We start from the raw sequence: 25,709 nt of genomic DNA, 5'->3' as shown, positions 1-25,709 counted from the left end.
GGGGGGGGGGGGGGGGGGTGTATTCTTTTTTTTTCTTTTTTCTTTGGTTGTTGCAGGTGGGAGTTATGAAAGTGGGTTGCAGGAAAAGAGTCAGGACGGCACTGAAGATCCCGACAGTTGAGTGCACATCGGCGGATCAGATGGGAAGAGAAAAAAAAAGGCTCCTTGCTTCCGATGAACCCGGGGGGAAAGAAAATTGGCCTTTTTTTTGTATACGAGGAGTCCATCAAATGATACACACCCCTCTAAACGCTTCCCACCCCCCTGGAAGAGACAAAAAAGAAAGAAAACCTTAAACTGGCCAACATGCCGGGTTTATAAAAAGGGGTGCCAAGAAGGGGGAGCGGGGGCAGAGGCAAAGTCAACGATATTTGGAGCTGGGGAAAAAAAAAGCCAATTCAAAGGAGGCAAAAAAAAAGGCAAGTAGAAAAAATAAACACGAGGAGGCAAGTCTTGCTCTTGCCACCACCGTGCCTCAAGGCGTTCTTGTTTCCTTTCGTATGTCCCCCCCTCCCCTGGGGTGCAGCAGAGGCAAACAAATTGGATGCCGGTTCAACCGATCAAACCATTTACCGTTGCAGGCGTGATATCCAGGGGGAGACAGAGACGGGGGTTTGGGGGGAAAAGGTAGGATGATCTCCGAAAGCAACTTTGGGCTGGGGATAAAACTCTTCGGTACCACGGTAGAGTTGCAACCTCCGGGAAGTAACGGGGTGTTGGACTTTATTTTTTTTCTTGTCACACACTCTCTCTACGAGTCACGAAATGGGTGGCCAACGGATATTGCCTGGTGGTGGGTGTGAGGCAGACGTTACGTTGTTAGCCGGACTTCTTACCAGAGAAGGGGAAAAAAAGGGGTGGGTGTGCGCCGCCCATAAGGTTGCTCGACAGTTCTCCAGGATGAAGAGTTTCTCGACTGTTTTTTTGTTGGGTTATAAGCTAAACTACTGTTTCCGTCGACAATGTTTGGCCGCAAAAAGAAACGATCGCCGCCCATTAAAAAAGTAGAAAAAATACATCGCAAGTGACCAAACGGCCAAGAAAAGAAAGTCAAAAGCTTAAAGCGTTTGGGAAGAAAAAAAAAAGAGAAAATCGTGCAGTACCGTGTATTTTCAGTTGCCGTAGTTTTCCCCCTTTGAAATATATCGGCCCATTTTTTTTTTCGTACAAGACGAAAACGTGACTGCCGGTAGTTTTTTTTTATTTTGATTTTTTATCATTTCTCTCATGTTTTTCCTTTCCTTTGGCAGACCGACCGACAAGTGCTTCCATAAGACAAGGCGAATATGCGATGGCAACTGCTTAATCTTCCATCTACTCTTTCTTTGGTTTTTTTCCCTATTATTTTTCTTCTCATGTCTCGGACTATCTTCTATCGGGAAAGGGGGTGAGAAACACTAAACCGCCAAGGCTTGCCTACCTTTGTGGTTTTTTCGGGCTGATAACGGTAAAAAAAAAAGATAGACAGACAAAACCAAGGCATCTTCAAACCCCAGTAGATGAGGCAGTTACACACAGAGAACAAGACTGACCTTGACCTGGGAGAGACAAGTAAGCTCAAGGCTTTTTTTTCCCTTTCTCTCTCTGTCTTCTATGCCATGAGGCATTTCGCGATTTCGCGCTCTTTCATGTGCTCTCTGCAAGTCACTGACCTTGACTCGCCGCAGGGACAGCGAGACAGCCTGGTTTACCGGGGGAAGCCAACAAAGAACATGGGAGAGAAACGAACGGCTTTGGGCTGATGTTGGTTTGCTTTGCTTGAGCAGTTAACAATGCACCCCGGGGACGTGGGTTGCTGGTCAGTACTTTGGAAAGTTGGGGCGAGAATGAAAAAAAAAAAAAAAAGAAAAGCAAAAGCCTGATAAAATGCATGCATGCACGCCCCTCATCCAAGGTACGCAATACTAAGATTAACATTAACCAGGATGGTGCTTCCCAGTGGTGGCGCAATCGACGATCTTGTCGAGGATATACAACGGGTTTTTTTTCTTCTTCTATATTTACCTACGGCCGGGCATCTGGCGGCAATGGTGAGAGTAACATCGTATCAAAGAGTGTTTAAGGTACAGTGCTTTGGTAGTTGTGTTTAATAAGATGTAGAAATTCAAACCAAGGCTGGGCTTGGGTTGTAGTTGAAAGTGGAGTCATTAAGTAAGGCAAGGTACCCAAGGTCGTTAAGTACTGACTCACGTGACCTGATAGTAGGCTGGTTGGCCACTTTTACGTCCTGGGTGCCGGTACGAGGTAATAGTGTACCGTGGCACGGGTCCGCTACCCGATGTGGCGCACGTTGCTTACTGAGAGCACCCTGGCCCAGCCAGCTTTTTTGCATTTGCAGCTGAGCACATGTGCAAAATGCAGAACAAGAGTCAGTTGACGGCCAGTCAAGTTTCATTTTTTTTTTTTTTCATTTTGTTGTTTTATTCTTTTATTTATTTATTAATTTTTTTACTATCTCGCCGCACGGCATGTCTGCAGAGACTCAAGCATTTGTCGGGCGTCACAGCATAGAAACAAACACAGTGCAGGAGCTCATGGCACAAAAACAGTGTGCCCGTTTGGGAAAGAAAACTGACCTTTCTATGGTCGTGAAGAACACCAGAGTCAGACACGCCAAGAAAAAACCCAAACCATACTTCCCTCAGTAGTGTGTGTTACTTCGTGCCTATCTCTCGGGAGTCTTGACCTGCAGACAAGACAGCTCACGAACACGACAATCAATTTTTGACGTCCCCGGAAACACATGCGACAATCATCTGTCAAAGACTGTTACGCGTCAAGCAACAGCAGCAGCAGCAGCAGCTTGTAGTCAGTTTTCCGATAGTTCCCAAGTCGCCGGCAATGTGGCTCCCGGCAAGAAATCATGTTGGAGACGACAAAATATCAAATTTACTTTACCCTCCCTAGCTTAACTTACCAATAGATAGGTACCTCCTTTATAACATTACTACCAAAATTCCACAGTAAAAGCAGTACGGTAGAGTATGACAGGCTTATAGATAGGCCAATCATCTGACGGAATCAATTTAGTGCTAAGGGCCTCCATTTCCCGGGACATGTTCAGCTCCGATAGATTTTCATCAGTGTTACATCAATCAAGAGGTTTCTTTCCAGAGCTAATCAAAACGAAAGAGTATATCTATTATTTTGCCTTGTTGGTGTGACCAAATCAATTCCCGGGCACAGGCCATTTAGAAAAGGGAGAAAAGAAAGGAAAGGAAGAAAGAAAAAGTATTCGCGGATGGGTCGGCCGACTCAATCCCGTTTGTCTATTACTCGTGTTCTTCGCTTCTTCACAGTTCTGTAGGGAACCAGCGTGGTGGCGGCCCAAACCTACCTCCCCCGCAAAAAGAAAAAGCAAGTTTGCCCGCTGCATCTACCTAACAGACGACTGACTGTTCGCAGCCTGCCAGAAAGAAAAAAAAGACAATCAGACCTCGGCCTTTTGTATCATCTAAACTTTTGTGGGACAACAAACTGCAGACACACTCAGTCATGTCTGTAATCCAAGTCATCTCCGCGGTAACTGTTGCCTGGGCGCTAGCTTGCTTGTTTACTCGCGCCTCGAAGCTCCAGCGAAACATCGCCAGCGCCAAAAGAACAGGCTTCAATTACGTCATTTGTCGTGAGTGTCTTGCTTGCCCGCCACCTCTTTGTCTTTGATTGCTGATTGTCACACCTTTTGTTCACTAACTATCTGTATCGATTTTTCAAGCGTATCATCCCCACAATGCACTTTGGTTGACCGTTCAAGTTCCTTTCTTGTCCCTTCTCAGGGCTGTGGTACCGGCAGTAATGGGAACACTTACAGTAACGTAAGCTACCACTTGGTCTTTATACTATGTGATCTATGCTGCCATGACAACATATCCCATGTAATGCTGATGAACTGCCTGCCAGTGTCATGACAAAGGACTGGGCATTCAAAATCGACCATGGCGAGATCTGGCAGAAGCTTGGTGACACATTCATTGTGGTTACCCCTTGGACCCTGATCGTGTACACCCGCTGCCCAGAGGCCATCCATCAGATCACCAGCCGGCGCCTCGACTTCCCCAAGGCCGTCGAGCAGTACGGGGTCCTGGAGATGCTCGGCGCCAACATTGTCACGACCGAAGGTGCCGTCTGGAAGATGCACCGCAAGGTCACGAGCTCACTGTTCAATGAGGTCAGCGCCGCAAATGCTTTTGATGAGACTATCCGTCAGACACAGAGCATGCTGCGGCTCTGGAGGGGCCAGGGCGGCGATGATAGCCAGGACGCAGCCGACGACAGGACAATCAGCTCGTTGGCACACGATACCATGACCCTGGCCTTGAACATCATAGGCACCGTTGGTTTCGGTCTGCGATTCCTATGGCCCGGAGAGAAGGCGTCTGATAATCAGGACCCAAGGATGAACAAGTACACGCAGTCTGAGAAAGATTCCAACTATCTCATGACATTTCCTAATGCCACGGCAGGGATGCTGGAAAATATCTTTGCCATCTTGCTTGTCCCCAGTATCCTTTTGGGTAAGTCAACCCGTCACCAGATGAGGCGCAAGGGGGGGCAAGAAAAGTTCCCCGGGTAGGGAAATGCGACGGAACCGGTACTAAACAATCACCCGACAGGTCATCTCCCGTTCGAATGGGCAAGGTCTGCCCATGAGTCCAATGTCACGTACATCCGATACATGCGCGAGCTCGTCAAGGACAAGAAAGAGGACCTGCAAAAAGGGGTCCCCAAGACCGATGAACATATGGACATTGTCGGTGCCCTTGTGCGGGCCAAGGATGAGCAGCAGAAACAGCAGGATGTGCGCAAGACAGATACCATATCGCCTGGCCTACAGCTCACAGAGGACCACATCATCAGCAACGCCTTCATCATGATGTTGGCCGGCCATGAGACGTCGGCAAACATGCTACACTTTGCAATGGTCCTCCTGGCCGCGCACCCCTCGTCCCAGCGTGCCATGCAGGCCGACCTGGACAGGCTATTCCCCGACGGGGACGAGGAACCGACAGGTTGGAGATTCGAGAACTGCATCAACGACCTCCTCACCTCGATACCGGGTGCCGTCCTCAACGAGACGCTGCGCTTCATCCCGCCCGTCGTCGTGATCCCCAAGCAAGTCTCACCCGCCCACGACCAGGTCCTGCGCCTCAACGGCGGTAATGCCGAGCATGTCCTCCCTGCCGGCACCACTGTCTCAATCACAGTTGTCTCCGCGGCCCGGAACGAGAAATTCTGGCCACCCAACGAGGCAGGGGAGAGCGACGTCCACGAGTGGATCCCAGAGCGGTGGTTCCGGGCGTCATCGTCGCCGTCGCCGGTGGAGACTGCTCGGACGCGCGTCGAAGAATCCCGTGCTGCTGCTGACGACGATGCCACCGACGACGAGGGCGACGGGCTGGAGACCACGAGCGCCGGGGCCGAGAGGCCCATGTTCCGCCCTGTCCGCGGCCTGTTTGTCCCCTTCTCCGACGGGGCCAGGAGCTGCCTGGGCAGGAGGATAGCACGGGTCGAGACGGTGACGGCGCTGGCCGTCGTCTTCCGCAAGTACAGCATGGAGCTCGCGGTTGACGAGTGGGCCGACGACGAGGCCGTAGACCGGATGAACGACAAGGAGCGGGCCGATCTGTACGGCAAGGCCATAGCGAGGTGCATGCAAACTTTGGAAACCGCCACGTCCACTCTGACTCTCAAGCTGCCCAAGGATAAATGTGTACCGATACGGGTCGTCAGAAGAGGGAAGGAGAGGTTCGTCAGTTCAGTGTGATTCGGGCTTATGAATAAGATGACGCAGATGACGAAAGAATATCTAGACTAGAAGTAGAATCTAGAAAAAATAAAGGAACGATTCCAACCAAGGCAGAATCAAGTATATTTCGGCACCGTCTGGCCGAGAACAAAATTATTAGACAAAACATCACTATCCCAACATCACCAGCCCGTGGGCTCCGACCACCCAATTTACCCAGTCTCCTGAAAAAAGACCATTCTGAGAGTATACTGAAAAAAAAGGAACAGGTAAAATAGGGGCAGTGAGGGGGTGAAAAAAGAAAAAAAAAAAAAACTAGATCCAGAAAAAAAAAGATTCGCGAACCAAATCACATTCCCCACCAACCACTATATTCCAGCATCCACCTCATCCAAAGGACCCCTATGGGATAGGGAAATTATATCTCTCGTTTGCGAAAAGCGAGGTTTAGAGAATGAGTGAGCCGGACTAAGTCAGCAGTTCTCGCATACATTTTTCGCCTAAACAAAACCCCATGGAGAAAGAAACAAAAAAAAAAAAAAGAGGAAGAAAAAGCACAACTTAAAAACGATCGATAAAAATGGGAGGTATCAGACGAGAAAGAAAGAGCCAAGAGTCCAAGAAGGCCTGCTGCAGCCAAACGAACCAGAACATAAAAATAAAAAAAAATTGGAAACCATGCATCCCTTCCTTTTCAACGCCCAAACGCCGCAGTGTTTGTACTTGCAGTGCGCCCCAAGGCTCCAAAGGAGCCCATGTCTGCGCGTGCTGTAGACACAACACCCCATCATTCTCTCTCAAAAGCCCCATCGAGAGCCTGCGCATAAGCAGCAGCAGCTTTGAACATACCAAGAAGAAAAGAAAAAGCCAATTCTCCAGCCCAGTTGGAAACAATGAGAGCATTAATAAAAAGAAAAAGGCTCACTTGCGCAGGACCGCATCGTACATGGCCATCAGGCCGGTGATGCCCGAGCCGACCAAGACTCCCTTCCAGCCACCATAGAGTGCCGAATTGATGCGGGCGACGCTGTTCGCGTCGACAAAGCCGCCAAGTGCGGCGCCTTGGGCGTAGACAACGTACGAGATGACGGCCTTGACGACGCTGTAAGTCAGCGGGTCGACGCGGTACTCAACGTCGTGGGCGACACCCCTAGGGCGGCCACGCGTGGCAACGCCGGGCGAGTGCGAGTTGGCGGCGCTCAGGTTGAAGAAGTATCCAAAGAAGCTAGGGATGATGAAGCTCGTCAGCATCCAAATGGAAGCAGGCTTCCAAAACGATGCCGTCAACAGCAGGAACAAGTCTGGCATGTTGATGATGTAATCCCTGGTGCCGAGCGCCTTGATGGCAGGAATGGTAAAGGCGTAGCGGTCGGCGAGGAGCTCCTGGCGCAGGAAGTAGAGCTCAAACAGATGCGCCGTCAGGAGGACGGCCGTGATGGTGGACAGGGACTGGCGCGTCGCCTGGGTGTACTCGGGGATGGAGCTCTCGGCGAGGACAGAGTTGACATGCTGGCGGACGACGGCCGTGCTGCGATCCACAGCCTCGGCGACCTCGGCGGGGGTCGCGGGAAGTGGAATGCGCTGTGCGATAGAGAATGCGCGCGCCGGGGTGTGGACTAGGGCTGAAGTGGTGCTCGCGATCGAGGGTTCATCTTCGCTACAGGTCGATACACGATGAGAATGAGCTTTGGTCGTGGACAACTAGAGGAACTAATTCGCAGCAGATAGATCAAACACTTACACAGCGGTTGCGGCAATGATCTCGCTGTCAGTCTTGCTACCCATTCTCCTCTTGGGTATTTTGAACTCGGGGGCATCCTTCTTGATGGGCGAACCGATACTTCGGTTGCGGGACTGAAAGTACGGCGCCAGCTTGGGATCGCTGGAATACCTGTCCGAGTTGGCGGCGAGGTGCTCGTCCAGGGTGAGCTCAAGATCCTTTTTCAGACCATCGTAGCTGCGCAATTGCCATGACGCGTTAGTTATCCGATCCAACATCTTTCTTGGAAAGTTGGCCGAGGCACGCATCGCGCCGCGCGCGAGAAGGTACACCGCGGGGCCGGCGAAGCCGTCCGGAACCTCAGTAGCTTCGACGGTAAAGGAAAGGAAAGGGTAAAAAAGAAAAGGAAAATCCTACTTTTTGAGGCCGACGTGCTCAGCGATTCCGATGAGTTCTGATTTGCGCTGAGCGCGCAGCCAAGCATTGGAGCCAGACATTTGTGTTGTTGTTGTTGTTGTGTGATTGTCTTGTTTAGGTTTGTTTGTCACTCTGCTGCGTTGCGGGGTGGGAAAAAAATAAGTCAGTTGTTGCGCGTCGCAAAACGAACGCGAGACGGAAGAATGCGATGCGACTGATAATCAGATGTTCCTTCTGGGGGGTCTGGGCAAGCGAACAACAACATACCGTGAAATTGAGTATAGATAGGACAGTTACTTATCTGGGCTCGATTTTGATCTGCAGAGGCAAACAGGGGCTAGGAAAATGCAAGTAAAATGGTTGAAATGCTGATGCTAAATCAAACAAATCTCCTAAACCAAGTCTAAGGTAGTGAGGTGACGATGCTTGCGTGTTAGTTACTGGCGCGATCGTGGGGTTGTTTGTGTAATGGGAAGGAGCTTGGACATTTTAGAATCGGGGCGAGCAGCGGGTGTGCGTGATTCGATTTCTCTCGACCTTGTTGTTTTTGTTTATGTCCCTAACGAGCTGCAAATCAAGTCGACTAAGGTGGTAGGTATGTAAGCGAGTGGATAAAATGTGGGCTGTTGCTGTGATTTAATGCCAACCAAAAAGTGGTGGCTGTTAAGCCTATACTTTTGGTAGCTGGAATTCACTAGCGTTCATTGGACAAGAGTCAAATGACACGAAGCTGATGGGGCAGCCACCGAGTTCCGCACTAACGATGATTGACGAAATGTACCATGTCGCATCCATCTCAGTCAGACCCATGTATGAGAGAACCAAATGTCGTTGCCGTGCATGCAGATGATTGCTGCTTGGCAAGCTTGGTTACGTGCATTTGATTGTACGCAGTACGGAGTATTGTAGGCTTGGAGAGTGACCAATCACGCTTTGATCGCATTCGACTTTTCTGGAGCGGCAAATACGATAACCAAAACAAACCAAGACGAGTGATTTGAGTGTATGCTTGTAGAATGTCGACATGTCAAAAATAGAGACAATCACTTACTTATTGTAGTGTGTTTGTTGCTGGGCAAGGCAGGTTCGAACGTGCGATTTAATTTGATTTAATTTAATTTAATTGCATTAACATAACCGTCCCTAGCAATCCGTACCTTCCCATTTCAGAGGTTCTTTTTTTTCCCTTTTTTTTCCTTCCTCAGCCATAGAGTAATGCGTTTGTACCCTAAGCACCTCAAGTTTTCCACAACGTTCCCGCAGGGTGAAGAAGAAACAGAGAGCGATAAAATAAATTAATAACAAAAAAGAACACAGCACGCAATCCAATGCCAAGTCGCCCAAAAGGTACAGTGACACCCTCGCCCAACATTGTGGTATTCTACATTCTAAATAAACGTATCAAATAGACACAAAAATGCACCAGGCAGAAAGACGCCTGAGGTAACAGAGACGCCTTCAAGAATGAAAACAAAAGAAATAAAAATAAACAAGAAACTCCAGTAACCGAACCCAAAGACAAGCCTTTATTCATCACTCGGCTTCTCCCACTTGATTGGGTGCACCAGCATGCTCCTCAAGCACAACCTTCCCGTCGACCATGGGCTCTGCTCCTCAAGCTTGCCGCCCCTTAGCGTTCCCTCGCCCGCACGACCTCCGTCATCACCGCGACCGTCCATTTGGGCGAAGCCAAGCCAGCGCCTCCACAGCAGGCCCGCGAATTCGCTGTTGTAGTACCAGCTGGTGCCCTTGTGGTTGTGCTCGTTTTGGAAGTCAAACGGGCTGCCGTGGCCACTCGTAGAGTTGTCGTAACCGCCGTTGAAGTGCTTGTCGACGGCCTCCATCTCCCAACCGCGGTCCAACAGTACCGGATGCGGCGCATAGACCGCCTTGAGTCCGTGGTGCAGCGCCATGGCCGCCGGGAACATCTCGCTGAACATGCTGTGGTGGAAGCGCCATGTCTCCTCGTGCATCACCTCGAGCAGCCGCCTCGACAGCCGGCTCGCCGTCACGATGGCGCAACGCCGTGGCGGTGTCTGCTGAGTCAGGTCCCACCCAGTCACGTCTGAGGCGAACACCCACCCGCTCTCCTCAGCGTCAAAGATGGGGTTAAGCGTGATGAGGTCGGCATCCTCGCCTATGCCGCACCTGTCGCTGTTGTCCGCCGCCACGCCCGGGGACCCGTCGCCCGGAGAGCTGAAGCAACTCGCCGGCATGAAGGTTTCGGAACGCTCCTCGGCTCTGATTCTGGTCCGGCCGGGGAAGTAAACAGGACCCATGATTGGCCTCTTGCCGGCCTTTCGCGTCGTCTGGGCCACCAGCTCGGTGAAGTTGGCCCAGTCGCCGTGCACCGTGGGAACATAGTACTTGGCCGACCGCTCCCACAGGTGGTTACGCGTTTGGTCCCGGCCCCAGCTGCCTAGACGATCAAACAATTCGTAGTAGTTGCCGAGGTAGCGCATGTCCAGCTCCCAGTTCCAGAAGTGCGTATATTCGGGGTGCGTCATGGCAAAGTGCTGCAGCGGGAAGTGTGCCGACCGATAAACGCCGTGTATCGACTGCCCGGACTGGTTTTCGACGGCCTCACCCCAGCTACCAGGGTACAGCAGCTCCATTTGCGCCTCGGACCAGAGAGTGCACATGGAGTGGAACTCGCGCGGCATATTCTCATCCAGCAGCTGCTGCCGGGTCTCAGCATCGGCCCAGATTGGAAGGGTGTTGTCTTTGACGTGGAGAAGAAAGTGCACCGTGTACTCGCCGCCAGACCTCAGTGAGAGCTCGGAAATCATGGCACGGAAGTTGATGACGGCATGTCTCGTCCACTCGAACCCGACATAAGTGCGAATAACGACGGCGATGCGGTCGACCTTCTTACGCTCGCGCCCGGCGTTGACGTCGAAACGCTTCCTGTTGTCCGTTACACATTGCTCCTGCGCCCGGCCCCAATCCACATTGCGGTAGTCAATCTTGCCTGTCTTGGACCAGATCGTCTCGGAGCCATCACTCTCGGTGTCCAGGCCCTCCCCCAGGCCGCCCTCCTCCTCCGAGTAGCCAAGCCCATAAGGCCCGTATCGCGAGAACCTGTCGAAGCAGATATCGTCGCGGATGCCGAGCAAGGAGTGCGACCCGATTGCTGGGTCGGGCATTCCCTGCGGTACACCATTGTATGCGTACAAATCCGGAGCGGGCACCTTTTTGAACTCGTCGATGTAGCACGTCTGCACAGGATGGTACGTTGACTTGTATTCTTTAGAATCGTAGTTCGGTTGCGGGACGAATACGGTGGGCGTCGGCAAATGAGCAGACGTCACCGTCGTCGTTGCCGGTTGACGGCCAGGCACGAATGGAAACTCGGGTTTATGTTCCGAGATGGGGACCAGTGTCCTCAACCCACGGTAGTATCCATCAAGGCTTATTGCCAGTGAAGACGTCTACGGTCAGCACACGAACAAGGGATCATTTGCGAGCCGTATAGATACAGGTGTCTCAATACTCACTGCTTGTACTTGAGCCAGTGTAGCGGGTCTCTCCCCTCATTGTCGTTGGTCTTTTGCTCTTTTGTCTCTTGACGATCGTCTGTTCTCAACCGGGCAATGTCGAACGAATGGCCTCTCTTGGTGAAATATACCCAAAGGCCAAGTGTGGTGACTGCCAGAGACCATAGTATAACTCTCCTGTAGAAACAATGGCCGAGGAGGGTCCTTAACCGCACTTTTTGCCGCGATTGTGCCGGTGCCGGTAACCACTCACCCTTGTGTGTACTTGTGAAGGAGCTGATGGTGTTAATCGATGACATCGAGTCCGACTTGGACCGGAATACTGGAAACCTCTCCATTGTTGCAGATGTGATTCTTTTTCACCTGAGGATGAAGATAAGGTGAGGATTGGTAAAAAAGAAAGTTAGGTTTGAAATGATCGGAAACAGCAGCGAGGCTTTGGTGCGAAATGCCGCCACGCAGCTGCAATCGTCGAGATGGCCTTGGCTCGCAAGTAGTAGAAGAGATGGACGTTAAAATAAAAAAAGCTCTGTCAACAGAAAGTAAGAATCGAAGTTGGAAGATTAGGATTTCGGTTGTATTTGGTGAGGAGGGAAGTAGGTGTCGGGCAAGAAAGGCCAGAGAGAGAGAGAGAGAAGATGGGAAGAAGATGAGTTTAGGATACCAAAGATGTCATCGGAACAAAAGAAGGGACCAAGTTTACGAGTTGACACCCTTTGGCTTTTTTTTGTTTTTTTTGTTTTTTTGTTTTTTTGTTTTGTTATTTCTGGAAAGGAAATAGAGAGAGTGAGGAAACAAAAAAATGATATCAACCGGAGAAAAAAAAAAGATCAAGATCAAAATGAAAACCATAAAGGGGCAGACATCCAATGTTTTGTTGGACAAGAATGTGAAGTTCTAATCAACAGGCCTTCCTTCCTCTGCTCCTTTACCGAAGGGTGATCTTGTTGCTCCACCACAGTAAGCTTTTTTCCGCTATGGTATTCTCGACAACGTTCCCCTCGATGCGACATCGGGCCAACAACGTGTTTCCTTTTTTTTTCTCCTTTCATGTTTATCCTCGCATTGCATCGTTGGCAAGAATAACCCCAGGATCAGACAAAATGGGTAACCTGGTCAGGGTGTGTCGAGCTCAGACGGGCCACATTGGCCACTACCGTGTTAGTGTACCTAGTCGTGTCATGCACTCTCTCTCCCTCTCTCTCTCTCTCTTCTTTTATTATAATTATTTTTTTCTTGGGCTGGGCTCAGTTTTGGACCCTCTTCATCCCACACACACACACACCCTCGCCTGCGCGGTATCGCCCCCCCTCTTCGGTTCGGTGTCTGCTTTACTTGGCGGCCGTGAAATAGACCTCGCATCATCTCCACACGGCTGTTGTTTCGGGAGGGTGGTCCCGCGGTTATGGGGATCCTGGTTTCCTCTTTTTATTTCTTCTTACTATGGAGTGCTCGGAGCTTGTGCCAACTAAAACCCACTATGGTATTATACGGTAGCATTGTGATGTCGTAAAGGAAGGGGGGAGGGGGAGGGGTCCCCTACGGGGATGTTAGTTTGGTTATTTGACTAATGTGTACCTAGGAGAATTGACAGGTGGGAATCGCGTAAATCCAAACTAACGTTAACGAAACTTGCGTGAGTTGTAGTATTGTAGTACAGGATGATAATCGAACTTATTGCACCAATCAAATCATCGCTTTTGATGTAGTTTAAAAGTCGGGACGGACGTTACTCGATTCTCGACTTTCTTATACATGAGATGGAAAAGAAGAAGAGAAAAAAATCACGTACGCATCCTCAATTCTTTTTTTTTTTCCTCGTGGGTGTCAGCTGGTTGTTCCACTCATTACCGCGTACCTTGCTTGGTTTACACAAGGTGGAACAAGATCAGAAATCGGACCGTGGCTCGTGGGGGGAAAACAGAGAGACAAAAAAAAGGATACGTCAGTTGATAGAAACCATGTTAATTTTTATTATTATTATTTTTTATTTTGAGTTCATGTGCAATTGCGATTTGCATATTTGATGCGAACTGCAATGGTACCAAGTAAAATGTTGGAAGGATAAAATAGGATCAACATTGACAACACACCAACGCATTGCCAGCTCATCTATTGTTTCCATGGATTTTGCTTGGTATGTTGTTTTTTTGGGTTCTTTATTACCAAGAACCGTACTGAGTATACACAGTGATGGCATGGATAAATCGGGGATTTTATCTTGGCAGGTAGGCTATGTTTTGATTTCTGTAGTTTTTTTTTTTTTTTTTTTTTTTTTTTTTTTTTTTTTTTTTTTTTTTTTTTTTTTTTCCACTCGCCGCCTCTCTTCCATTTTCCTTTGTCGTCTAAAGATGCACTACTCCTTTTTTTCTCTGCAGGTTCCTGCGCCGAGACCTTTGTCCAAGAAATCAGAAAATGCTTCGTTCTGTTTCCAAGAAATCGGATTTCCAAAACGTTACTTGGCGTTCAAAAAAAAAAAAAATGGCTTGGCTGCCTACATACCATGGGGGTGGGTAATAACACATGGCATAAAACGTACGTAGTAAATGTTTTGGTGCCAGACTCAAAGTCTAGAACCAAAATTGTTCTAGCATGACATTTCAGGTGTGGATCTAGGGTTACCATATTTTGTTCAATGCTTCTTTTTGTCCCCTTTTTTTTTCCTTGGTCCTTTGGAATCCCCGAACGACAGGTGATTCACTGGGCTGCTGGAACAAGTGATCGTCACCCTTTAACCCCCTTCGACCAGGCTGTTGATACTGAAATCGGGGACAAAGAACAGGGGCCTTAGCATTAACCCGGTTTGCATGACCCTTTTTCGTTCCCAGTTTTTCCAAGATTCGTCCCAAGATTTTGTGAGTTGGGCCGATCAAGAACGGGGCTGGCAACGAAGAAGGGGGTCGGGTGCTTTGTTGGTCAAATCTTGACAAAGACAATTTAGAATTCTAGAAAAATGGCCACATGCGAGTTACGATGTATGTTTGTACTTGCGACGTACAGTAGAATAGACAGACAGACGTCTGGTAGTTTGTTTGCTGTCCCTGCAAATTGGCTTGGCTCGTGATTCTTTCTTCTCTTTTTTTTTCTTCGATTTTCTACTTACTACAAGCTGAATGTGACATGAAATCGGATGTCATTGATTATTATTGACTGTATGCAGGTCGGTCGGCTCAATGAGTATCTGTTTCTGAATCCTTGTATAAATTGCTTTTTCCCAAGTACGAGGTTCATTAGGTGGTTTCGCAATTGTCAATCGGTTAGTTGATCCTACATGGGCATGGTTGCACAGAATCAAGTGGCATCTTTCGCTTCAAGCTATCCTTTCTTTGTAACCGCACTATACCCGTCAAAGGAGGTGATTTTGAGATAGGTACCTACCCTACTCTGTAGTTACCGTCGGGTGGAAAGATTTGATACCAGTACAACATCCTTTCCTCAGGAGAGTTACTTCAGTATCCATCAAACCCCCACTATAAAACCCAATGGAAAAAGAGACCCTGCAGGTCGTGCGCAGAAACCCTGGCCACCAATCAATCAACCGACTAGCTACCTACATAAGGTAGGTACATACGGTCTCGGCGTTTATCAAAGTACGATCGAACCCGAACGAACGGTGGCCACTCGTGGTACAGAGTAAGAACCTAAGTTCCTGCAGCCTCAACTGCCGCGTTCTCGCTTTGTCACCAAACACGACGCCCCTCTTTTTTTTTTTTTTGTCATGTACAAATCTAACATTTATGACATGCAATTGCGACTGATTGACTATTTCAAACTCAAGGTGCATTATAAACACTACTTGAACGATAACAGGTAAAGATTTTCAGTCTAAATTCGGCAACCGATTCAGCTCACGGGGAAGAGGAGAGATAGAGAGAGAGAGAGAGAGAAGAGAGCCCCAAAGAAATGCGAAACAAAGGGAGGGGGAAAATGATAATAGTAATATTAATAATACTACTACTACTACTATGTACGTGGTAAAACCCACTGTTTCACCAAGAGGCACCAACGCCCCAGGATTGAGCTTGTTTTGAGGACGACTCGTTTTCGATGCCTTTCCAAGACATTTTTCTTTCGCCATGCTCTCCACTTACGACACACCAATTCTCCCGAAATATATCTTCTTAGTACATGTTTGCCTTTCCCCCCACCTGATCTCCTATTCATTTATGCTACCCAGGTTTACAAATCATCACAACAAGCGCTGTTCGCCATGCATGGAAAAGGCAAAATCTCAATCACAAAAAAAAAAAAAAAAAAAACTTACTGGGCTTTGGCTTGTTTGCACCTCTTACGTGATCGTCCCCCCTGCCCAACCGGTTCGTCTCTAAAACACTCCCTCAACCTCGGGTTTCATTGACATTTCCAACTTTTTGAATGTTTAAACCTACTGCCGTTTAGTGATGTCGTAATGAACAGTCGTCATGTCGTGTACAGTCGTTGTCGGTTCTTCCGTGAGACGCTTGCTCTATCTGTGAATGAACCTATAAACCTGATCAGGCATCCCCCAGCGCCCAAAAAAAGCAACCAAGGAACTATGCCTGCCGAACGCTACAGCCCATTCATTACTCTACTCTCTGCATAGTCTCGACTAAGTTTTTGAACTTGAGAGATAACGTCATCCCTCCCAGTCCGGGATAGACGGATACAAAGCCATTTTCCATCCCATCAATAACGGGCACTCGCCTCCTTCACAGCCTCCGTAAGCTTCAGAAATAGAGTCGAGGATTACGTACCAATCTAGAACTCCCAAGTAGATGGACCAACTCTGGGGTGTTCTTTTTTTTTTTTTTTTTTTTTTTTTTTTTTTTTTTTTTTTTTTTTTTTTTTTTTTTTTTTTTTTTTTTTTTTTTTCTCCCGCATTCGGATTAATATGGTGTAAAACACTACGTATATTCTCCGTAAGAAATGTAGTGTGGCGGTACACCACACGTAATCAGACGCAAAGTTTCCAAGCTATTCTTGGTATCCAGGTCGGAATGTTCTACTCAGATCAACCTTTCTCAGACAATACCCAAGAAAGCTAGCCGCTCATCCGTCCGGGATGCGAGTCACCAGAACTGCTGGTTGGTTTGCCCGGAGCAAAAGTCATGTGTTCCCGTCCCATAATTCGACGGCCCCCGTCATCCCAACTGCCCCTACTATACCACATAGTTTTCGTAGGAGTATTGTATGGGATTCCCCATATCGGCCTTCTATCCTATGACGGTACGACGCCCGACTCACCACCATCTCCCGCCTTGGCCCTCCGCTTACTCTTCTCGCTCCTCTTCCTCCTCCTCTCGGCGTCCATCCCTTCTCGCCACCTCTTGCCCCACGCCACGCTGGCGACCAGGCCCGCCGCGCCAAACATGGTAAAGGCCGCGCTGACGGTGCTGAACCACCCGACTCCGATGCTCTGGATCGCGGGCAGGACGACGGCCGTTCCCAGGCACGCAAACAGGTACCGCATCATGTAGTTCCCCGCGACGACCTCTGGCGCTCGGCTCTGCATCACGTCGAGGCAGTAGGTGTTCAGGCTCGGGAAGCAAAACAGCTGCGCAACTCCCTGGAGGAAAAGCATAATGACGGCGAGCGGGATCCCGCCGCTGTTGCGCTCGACGCCCCACCCGTACGCCAGCGTGCAGGCCGGGATCACGATGCCCATGAAGGGCAGGGCGGACCGGAGGCGGTCCTCGGGCACGCGCTGCCCGCCCTTTTTTCCCATGTACCGGCGCACCGTGTAGTCTGCGTAGCGGCCGCCGACAAAGGTTCCGACGAGGTAGCCGCAGCCCGGGGCGAGGTAGAAGAGCCCGCCCTGGAGCGGCGTCGTCAGCCCGAAGCGCGGGTTGAGCACGTAGCGGATCGGCGTCAAAAGGCTATACATGTTGAAGAGCAGCGCCGACGCTGCCAGCCCCGTGATCATGAGGTTCGGGTACGCGTACAGCCGGATCACGCGCAGCGGGTTGATCATGGAGGCCAGGACTCGTGCCTTGCGCGCTCCGGAGTAGCCGACTAGGTCGTCGATCTTTTTGTGATGTGCCGTCTCGGGCAGGAAGAAGAAGGCAAGAAGCACGGCTGTGCCCGCCAGCGCTGTCTGAAGCCAGAATATGACGCGCCAGGACTGGAAGGTGACTATGATGCCGCCCACGAACGGGCCTATGGCCGGGCCGATTAGAGTCCCTGATAGGAACCACCCCATGCCTGTTGCGCGCTCTGTAGGGCGGTATATGTCGCTGTGACTGTGTTAGTTCGTCTTTGAGACTCGTTTTCTGGTCCCGAGTTTTCACTACGCAGTAAAACGCTGATGAATGTTAGAAAACTGCAAACAGAGGCTACAACCTACCTGATGCAAGTAGATCCCACAAGAATGAAAGATGTCCCCTCAAACGCAGTTAAGATGCGGAATATGAAAAAGGCTACCAGGTTTGGCGCAAGCGCCGTGCCGATGCTGCAGACGAAGAACAGGGCCGCAGTCGTCAGGTTGATGATCCGCCGCCCATACACCTGGCTCAGAGGGCCCCAAAACATGGGCGACAGGCCCATGAACAACACTTTTTGACACAAAACAGGTCAGTCGGCACAGATAGTTCCAAAAAGACACACTGGGAACCACAGAACAAAAACTCGTTTGCATATAAAAAAGAAAAAAGAAAAAAAAAGAAACACCCACTGTAAAGCGCATTGCTCAAGTTGATGATCGTCCCCGTGGTATCGTACTCCGCCGCGACCTCTGGGACGGCCGAGAGTACCGTCGTGCTCGCCATCGGCGCGAGGAACGAGCAGAACGACAGGACGGCCACGATGAGCAGCTTGCGGCGCCGCGAGAAGCGGTCGTACACCTCATCGGGCACCTCGACGAAGGAGCTGTACTGCTCCACCTCGGCCACGCCGTCGGGGCCCATGGAGGCGTGCGTCGACACGCGCGAGAGCCCATCGTCGTCTTCGTCGTGGTCGCTGTCGCGGTTCGTCGAGGTCGTAGAGTGTGCGTCCCCGCTGCGTCGCCTCGATGCCGTCGACGCGGCGGCGGACTCCGGGTGGAGGTTTCCACCGGCGTCCTTGCTGGGACCGGTTCCTTCCCGGCTGTTCAGCGCATCGTCGGTGAGGTGGTTCGATGGTGGCCCCTGGTTTTGGTGGTAAGCGTCCTCGGCGGACTTTTCATCACCGGGTTTCCCGTTCATGCCCTCGGCGGCAGCAAGCTTGCCAGCCGTGCTATTGTCAGATAAAGGATTACCCTGTTATGTGCGGCCCAGCACATTGGACTGACTTCCGGGGGATGAGAAAAGGCTGCTGGTGACGATATTGTTTGAACCAATTGTCTTGACCAAGTTATATAGATAATGTCCCAAACTGATATCTTTAACAAGCTATATCAACAGAAACTCAGCTCTTAGTAGAGAAAAGGCAATAATTACACGGTATGCGAAATCGACATTCGAAAAGGGCTACCAACAAAAATTTACTGGAGGAGTCATAATTGGGTAGAGAAATCGCAATCAAACAAAATAGCCCAAAGATCGTTAGTACCACGGACACAAGCCCATTAAATCCCCACAGATCCCTAGGCGTTTTGGGCTGCTATCTTTTGCGCCGGCAGACGAGGGCCGAAGATCGGGGCGAAGGCCGGGGGCAAGAAGTGGACTTGGAAAGAAAGGAACCCACAGTCCAGACTCCAGAATCGTCTTCTCATCCACTCATGTTTCGTATCAAGGGCCCGCTTCCCCAGAGATTGTCTAGGTAGTTGGGCCTAACATGTGCTTGAATAGGCAGGTAGAGAGAGTTGCTCTATGAGTAGAGGCGACCTTTTCTTTTTGGTAATAGACGAAAAGAGAAAGCCTCGGCCGGCCCATGTTTGCTCCTTCTAGCCTTAGACAAGCTTCGTTGACGAAAATAAAGCTGGCCGCTTTTTAGCCTAGAGAAACTCAGAAAGGGCCCTTCGTTTGAATCAATCAAAAGCCAAGGGCAGGTACGTAAGGTAGTTTGGGCACTGCCGAGACCCGCTCCAACACGACCAAACCTGGCTTGGTCGTTGACGCTTTGAGTGTTTGATAGCATAGCGACGTCATAAGGCTCAGAGTCATATTTGGGGGGCCCGTTCTCGGCCTCTTCGTGTTGATATGCTTACTGAGCACTGATTGATGTATGCCGCCGTCCATTTACCCTGCTTTCGTAAAAATTTGGTCACCAATTTATGATTAAAGAGTAACCTACCACGTTTTTTCGACACCCGAAACCGAAAATAAACTTTAAAGTTGTCCACGTGCAGGACGACTAGCATATTCTCGAACTAGAACTGGAATATGCCCAGAAACCCTACAAAGTCAATAGACAAACAAGCTCCACAAAATCATCTTTTATTCATACTGTAACCAGTTATGTAAGTCTGGAAACAAACATAGTCGAGATAAGATATGATATATCAATCTGTTAAGAGGAACGCGTCATGGACAATGAATGGCTTCGAGACATAAGCTAGACATAAATAAGCGCGGGAGTCTTCTTCAAAACCTAATTCCCAAATTCCTCTCCACGCAGCAAAAAAAAAAGAAAAAAGAAAAAAAAGAAAAAAAAAGACAAAAAAGTGGCGTTTTTATGTAACGGTTGAATACCAAAGAGAAAGCCAATTGCGAAAGGGAGTATCCATAAGAGCAAGAAACAAAAACAAAGTAAAAAAAAAAGTAACAAAGAAATCAAAATCCAACTCTCTTTCTTATACTATCCTGAGTTTCTTTTCTTCTTTTCTCAACGCGAAGGTCCCTCAACCGGGCTGGTCGGGAAACTCGTTACTCCACTGAGATCTGCGCTGCCGGTCCGACGCAAAGCTTGCGACATTGTCTCGATCTTGAGATCGCCCTCGACATGTGAAGTCGCAGTGCTCAACGGAGGGCTGTTCGGGCCCAGAGCAGCGGCAGCATTGAGCCCCAGCAGCGGTTTACGCGATGGCGATGCGTCGATGCCCCTGATACTCCCAGACTTGGACGTCGGTGGTGACGAGGCAGTTGGCCCGCCACCTTGCGACGAAACAGGCGACCTGACCGGTGAAGGCGATCGCGCCGTCAGGGAGTTGAGACTCGTCAGGCCTGCGGGTAGGTGTATGCTATCCCGCGACGTGGCAGCAGCGTGACCGTGCTCGGCTTGGACAACATCGGCAAACGAGATGAAAGACAGCCTCTTCACGTCGGATGCGTCAAGGGATCCGTAATTGCTGGCCCCGTCCCCGCCGCCACTGCGGTCATGCTCGAAGCTAGCAAGCTGATCGGCCCATGACCCCTCAACTGTGTTGTGCAGCGAAGACAACGACTGCGTGGCCGAATTGACTGCGGCGCCTGTCACAGCTAGGGCAGCGGGCTGGTGCGAGGTGTGCGTCACAATCTCAACAGTATCCGGATCGATACGATCATCTGTAATCGCCTCTGACGAGGCATCAAGCACTGGGGGGATCAGATCTTCCGTCGCAATGTGCGAAGGGATCGCTGGCGAGGTTGGCAAGGCGACCGCCGTCTCCTGAACGTCGCGCTCAAAGATCTGGGAGCCAGCGGGCGAGCCGAGACGAGGGGAGAGACCTGGGGAGTTGGACAAGGCTCGCGCGGGCGTAGGCGATCCGGTTGTTCTCCGAGACGGGGACTCCCTCGGCGTGACGGGAGCTGGTCCAGGAATTGTTGTCGCATTTGAGGTGGGAGGAGGCGTCCTGAGAGGTTCCTCGACTGGTTTCTTGTTGCCTAGACCAAAGAGGCTGTGTTTCTTCTTCTGCGTTGCATCGTCGCCGGTCGAGGCGTCCGATTTGGCCTTGTCCCCGCCATTGATTGTGGTCCTCGTTGATGACTCGGCAAAAGGTGTCACTGTGGAGGGGTGGGGGTTCGTCTGTATCACGGCGCTGGGCGCGGCCGGGCCTGCAGTGCTCATCTTGAGAACCGTTGCTAAAATCTGCGATATGCGGTAGTCGTGGTTTTCCAAGAGCATAGGCGATTGTGCAGCTTGTCTTGAGAATATATGTTTATCAATTGAGATTGTGGGCTGCGCCGCGAGTGAAATTGGCGAAAAGGTCAGCAACCAACCAACAGCAAAACTGACTGACGTACGTCAAGGAGGAATGAATCGAATCGAGCAGAATAAACGGGTGGGGCAGGACTCACATGGTTATTGGTGGTACTGTTCTCGTAGGGTTTTCTACGATGATGGTTCTGCTGCGAAGCGGTCGTCTCTTCTTGCTCACGAGTTAGATACCAGTTTGGATGAGGGATCCGAATACTTGGTGAAGTGGGATCCCAAGAAGCACACGAGTGAGAGTTGTGGTGGACAGGAGTGGTGGGCACACGCAGGATTAACATGATGGCGGGTAATAATAATAAATGAATTGACGCAAAAAGCTTCCCAGGGCTGTCAACAGGGCGGCGGCGGGCGTGTGACCTGTCGTGACGGCCCAGTTTGGCGTGCGATTGACACAAGTGGAGTGAGTTTTGGCGATCCAAGTTTTTGACCAAAAGAAAAACAGGGGACTTTTCTTTTTTGGGACACAGGGCTTTTCTCTCTCTCTTTTTTTTTTTTTTTTTTTTTTTTTTTTTTTTTTTGCTCTCTCTCTCTTTGGGTGACGTGTATTTGCAAGCCGAATGATCATGCGAACTTACCAGTTTTATTGTTTCTGAGGGTTCTTTTGTCTGACTGGACTCGAGATGTCTTCTGACTGTACTCGGAAATGTTGAGCGAATTGAGGTTGTGTGCGATGGATCTTTTGACGGGGGTGGTCGCTTAACAGGCCAAGGAGTCAAGGCACCTAACCTAGGGGGCTGTAAGTAGGCAGTCAAGGTAAAATGTAGGCACTCTAGTTGCCTGAAGGTACCTATATGACGGAAAGGTAGAAGACGTCGCTCTAGCCCAGGTCTTGAAAGCAGGTCGGCGCAACCTGCTTTGTTTGGCCTATTTGGCTTATTGGCAAAGATTGACAGTCAATCCAACGGGTGAGAATGCAGGAACAACTCCAGTAAGACAACGTGGCTGGCACTTTGGGCGGTGCACGCACGTCATCCACTGGCTTGGCACGGAGGGTTCTCTGGTGCCTGTTTTATGGGTATATCAATTCAAAAATCGGGTTGGAGGTTGAAAGAGTTAACATGTGTCGCCTTTCGGTTGAGGGGGATATGATTTTTTTTTTCATGGCTTGATTTTAAATGTCTCAATCTCGATTGGTAGGGTGGATGAAGAGAACTCGACGCCAAAGATTTTACTTTTGCCTTGTCCCTATCAGTTTGTCTGGTCTTGCATGGCTGCGATCGGTCACGGTCGCTCCCGTCTCATATCATCATTGTGTCGACCTTGGCTGCATTGAATGGCTGCATTCAATGGATGTCTGACCAAGCGGTAAATAAGTCCCGCCTCGGCGTTTCTTTGTTGTTATCTGTTCGCCTTATTAACCTAGGTACCTACCTAATTAACTCATTTTATTTCGTCTTAATATCTCTTTTTTATTCTATCTCTGCCTTTCCTCCACGTTCACAGGGCAGATTATGACAAAACTCTTATTCGACGAGACACCCAACAAACAACAAACGTAGACTGGCGCAAAGCTAAGGGCCCTCAAGCAGAGAGTTCAACTTGCAAGCATGCCCAGAGCTGCGTGTCTCAGGTGTTGCTGTCGTTCCTCGGTCTAAGCTATTCTATCTTGTCTAGATGGGTACCTAGTTGGAATAAGAGACCTGCATTCAGGCTAGCTTCCTAGCTTAGGTATCTACCGACCTACCTTCGGGCAAAGGTAGCTAGCTGGTCTACCATGAGCAGCGGTGGTTTTCTTCCGCGGGGGAAGAAAATGGTCACACCAATGTCACCAAAACCACCGGCTCGTGATCCTACCGCGCATAGCGTTTCGTATGCGGTAAAAAAAAATCCCCTTCAATCTCGTGCCCCTCAATGCTGTTAGGGGAAATGCAAAATCAAGTAAAATGCATCAGTGTAGAGGTGAAGCACGTCTGTGCCGTTTGTAGTGAGGCGCCAGAATGGTACTCCACAAAGAAAAAAAAAAAAAAAAAAAAAAAAAAAAAAAGGTGACAAACAATTTCAGGGTCTTGCTCTTGAGTTATGCGGGCCCGCCATTCTACCCCAAGCTTGGATCCTGGACAGGTCAAGCAAGCGTGCGCTAGCTACATGTATGCCGTGCCTTGGTCTGGAGCTTGCTTTGTACCTAGCTGGCGAGGGAGGGGTTGTTGAACAGTCATTGGAATGGTCATTGGGCATATACAGTGGTCCCATTGTCGGCAGTGCAAGCCAAGGCATCCATTTACGCCAGGGTCAAAGGTACAAGGGATCTGCAAGGGGTTTGTTCAGGGTTACCAGTAATGAGCTTACTACTGAAAGCAAGCAGACAGGGCAGTGTACTTTACCTGTAACGCATGAATGTGAGGAAGAGGCAACTTTTAAAATAGAATCCTATCGGACATACTGGAAGCTATTCGATCGGTTTCGTTGTCACTTCCATCCCATGCAAAACCTCCTGGATTATTGTAGTGGTCGCGGATGTTGCGAAGTTCGTCTTTGAGAGCAATTGTCAGATTCCACTCCGGCTCGCTTAGCACGGTCTGTCTGCAACGTGGGAACTTTGAAAAAGGTGCCAAGGCGCGTCAATTCTGGAAGTGCCAAGTCTACTTGCCGCTAGGGAGAACTACGTAATCCAGAAAAGATTGTGAGGCTAGCTAGGGAAAGACAGGGCAATACTGTGATAGACACTACGCTAGTCAATATGATTTATATCCTTGTGTCATATTGAGATGGATATTGCCCATGCGGTGAGATGGAATATGCCCGTCAAATGCAGCCCAATGGAAGCTTCCATATCGGACAAACCCACAACGATTTGGTCGCTCGCCTCATTACACGAATCAGCTTATTTTGAAAATGGCGCGCCCAACGAGGGATGCGATACCCAAAAAAGCACCGCAGTCCAGATGAGATCCGCTCACCTGCAGTCAATTGAATTTTTGTTTGCTCTATGGTTGGGTACCAACGATACAGGGTTTCCACTATGATCTCGCCTGACCTGGGGACTGAGGCGTGTTCAAGAATACCGCTTGTGCCGCGGGGTCTATTAATGGACTGAATGACGTCACCCTGGTGAGAAGATTGTGCTGGAGTCTGTCAAATTTGGGCAACCTTTCAAGATCCAATCACAGTAAGGAGTAAAGTCATCAGCACATCCACGTGAGATCCAAGTCCAGAAAGGACCGTGCTTCCAACAGTTCACAGCTGACTAATGCTAGGATGGGGACGTGCACCCTGTAGTTTGCAGCTGACTAACCATTGAAATCCGTGTATATCTTCAACTCAAGTTGGTACAAAACTGAGGCGCCCATTTTTCCCTTCCCTTTTTCTCTTCATACTTGTGAGTTTGTCTCTCCCGACCCCATCACCTCCGACTATAACACCGGAGTAGCTGCTAACTTATTACAGACCTTGTTGGCCGAGTTCCGTGATCAAGAAGACGGAGCCGGAGAACGGGAGACCTGCATTGCACACCGTGGCGTCGACCGTTCTGGTTTGTCCTTCGGGGCCAACCCTGGCGGAATTTTTGATAACCCTCTCTTTTTTCATTGTGTCTATCGCCTTGTGTGGTGTCATGAAGAAGAAATAAATCATGGTTAATTTTGGGGATTTTGGGGACGGGCGTGTGAGGCTATGGCAATCGTGGTCAAGCCTCGTCTCGTTGGCCCTGAGGCTATGAAGTCAATTCTCTATTTACAGGAGTGAGCTGGATAGAGACAGTGGTGTGGAGAAAAACAGAAGCGCATTCTAGCTAGGCGATAAGGTAGAAATCAACAGCATAATCCGGAAGACCAGAGAACACGGGGCTTCGTTATTCCTATCACATATGTCCTTGATTATCCTGAGCAACGGCTTTTCATGCTTCGCTTCATGACCAACCAATAAGTCAGTTCTGTTCAAATGCTGCATGCGCCGATATAATCTCTCACTTCTCCGGGTAAACTTTCATGGTAATCAGATTTCATAGTGTGCAATCGCAAGAAGCTCATCGTGCATCCCTTCCAGGGCCCACCTAACAAATTCAAGAACGACTTCAATGCCTAAAATAGATGAGTACGCATTGCCAGAATTCCAGAGGTCTCATACGACCAAGGTCGATGCTGGTTACTGGACCAAGTCCGCCAGCTAATATGACGGACAAGTCCGAGGCAATAAGTACTCCTTTGGCAGCCGATCGTCAGGCCACCAAAGCACAGCAGCAACTGGGTGCATATGACAACCCTTCCCCTGGCCGTAGTCCCGCTAGTGCCGGTGTGATGCCCTGTCTTCATGAGAGGTCGATAAAGACCCTTAAAATTTTGTGAAATCTTTCACGATATAGCAAAAA

General features: G+C 49.7%; 7 protein-coding genes across 7 annotated transcripts; 2 read left to right on the top strand and 5 right to left on the bottom strand.

The window, feature by feature from the left end:
- The first annotated feature begins 3,141 nt into the window (after nt 1-3,141).
- PgNI_05947 (uncharacterized protein) lies at nt 3,142-5,850 on the top strand. Its single transcript, XM_031125976.1, has 5 exons — nt 3,142-3,303; nt 3,406-3,625; nt 3,716-3,815; nt 3,901-4,514; nt 4,614-5,850. The coding sequence occupies exons 2-5, from the start codon at nt 3,496-3,498 to the stop codon at nt 5,762-5,764; spliced, it is 1,995 nt and encodes a 664-aa protein (XP_030982009.1). The 5' UTR covers nt 3,142-3,303; nt 3,406-3,495; the 3' UTR covers nt 5,765-5,850.
- Nucleotides 5,851-6,266: 416 nt separating this feature from the next.
- On the bottom strand, nt 6,267-8,364 carry PgNI_05946 (uncharacterized protein). The gene is made up of 4 exons (XM_031125975.1): nt 8,151-8,364; nt 7,884-8,018; nt 7,488-7,703; nt 6,267-7,403 (listed from the first exon to the last, which is right to left on the bottom strand). Exons 2-4 carry the CDS (start codon nt 7,961-7,963, stop codon nt 6,668-6,670), a joined length of 1,032 nt encoding a protein of 343 aa, XP_030982010.1. The 5' UTR covers nt 7,964-8,018; nt 8,151-8,364; the 3' UTR covers nt 6,267-6,667.
- Nucleotides 8,365-9,178: 814 nt separating this feature from the next.
- On the top strand, nt 9,179-9,735 carry PgNI_05945 (uncharacterized protein). Its single transcript, XM_031125974.1, has 2 exons — nt 9,179-9,230; nt 9,293-9,735. The coding sequence occupies exon 2, from the start codon at nt 9,484-9,486 to the stop codon at nt 9,682-9,684; it is 201 nt and encodes a 66-aa protein (XP_030982007.1). The 5' UTR covers nt 9,179-9,230; nt 9,293-9,483; the 3' UTR covers nt 9,685-9,735.
- Nucleotides 9,410-11,911, bottom strand: PgNI_05944 (uncharacterized protein; the record flags this gene model as incomplete). Its single annotated transcript, XM_031125973.1, has 2 exons — nt 11,381-11,911; nt 9,410-11,294 (listed from the first exon to the last, which is right to left on the bottom strand). Exons 1-2 carry the CDS (start codon nt 11,716-11,718, stop codon nt 9,410-9,412), a joined length of 2,223 nt encoding a protein of 740 aa, XP_030982008.1. The 5' UTR covers nt 11,719-11,911.
- Nucleotides 11,912-16,577: 4,666 nt separating this feature from the next.
- On the bottom strand, nt 16,578-18,567 carry PgNI_05943 (uncharacterized protein; the record flags this gene model as incomplete). The annotated part of the gene is made up of 3 exons (XM_031125972.1): nt 16,578-17,592; nt 17,703-17,910; nt 18,030-18,567. Coding segments are annotated over 3 exons (1,761 nt in total), but the record flags the coding sequence as incomplete, so codon positions are not given.
- A 1,277-nt stretch (nt 18,568-19,844) lies between these two features.
- Nucleotides 19,845-21,864, bottom strand: PgNI_05942 (uncharacterized protein). Its single transcript, XM_031125971.1, has 2 exons — nt 21,490-21,864; nt 19,845-21,370 (listed from the first exon to the last, which is right to left on the bottom strand). The coding sequence occupies exons 1-2, from the start codon at nt 21,682-21,684 to the stop codon at nt 20,099-20,101; spliced, it is 1,467 nt and encodes a 488-aa protein (XP_030982006.1). The 5' UTR covers nt 21,685-21,864; the 3' UTR covers nt 19,845-20,098.
- A 2,920-nt stretch (nt 21,865-24,784) lies between these two features.
- On the bottom strand, nt 24,785-24,958 carry PgNI_05941 (uncharacterized protein; the record flags this gene model as incomplete). The annotated part of the gene is made up of 1 exon (XM_031125970.1): nt 24,785-24,958. The coding sequence occupies one exon, from the start codon at nt 24,956-24,958 to the stop codon at nt 24,785-24,787; it is 174 nt and encodes a 57-aa protein (XP_030982003.1).
- Between the last annotated feature and the right edge of the window lie 751 nt (nt 24,959-25,709).

This window comes from Pyricularia grisea, chromosome I (genome assembly GCF_004355905.1).
Source record: "Pyricularia grisea strain NI907 chromosome I, whole genome shotgun sequence".
NCBI classification, from domain to species: Eukaryota; Fungi; Ascomycota; class Sordariomycetes; order Magnaporthales; family Pyriculariaceae; genus Pyricularia; species Pyricularia grisea.
The sequence above is the reverse complement of the archived record's forward strand: the minus strand, read 5'-3'. Positions and strand labels throughout refer to the sequence as shown.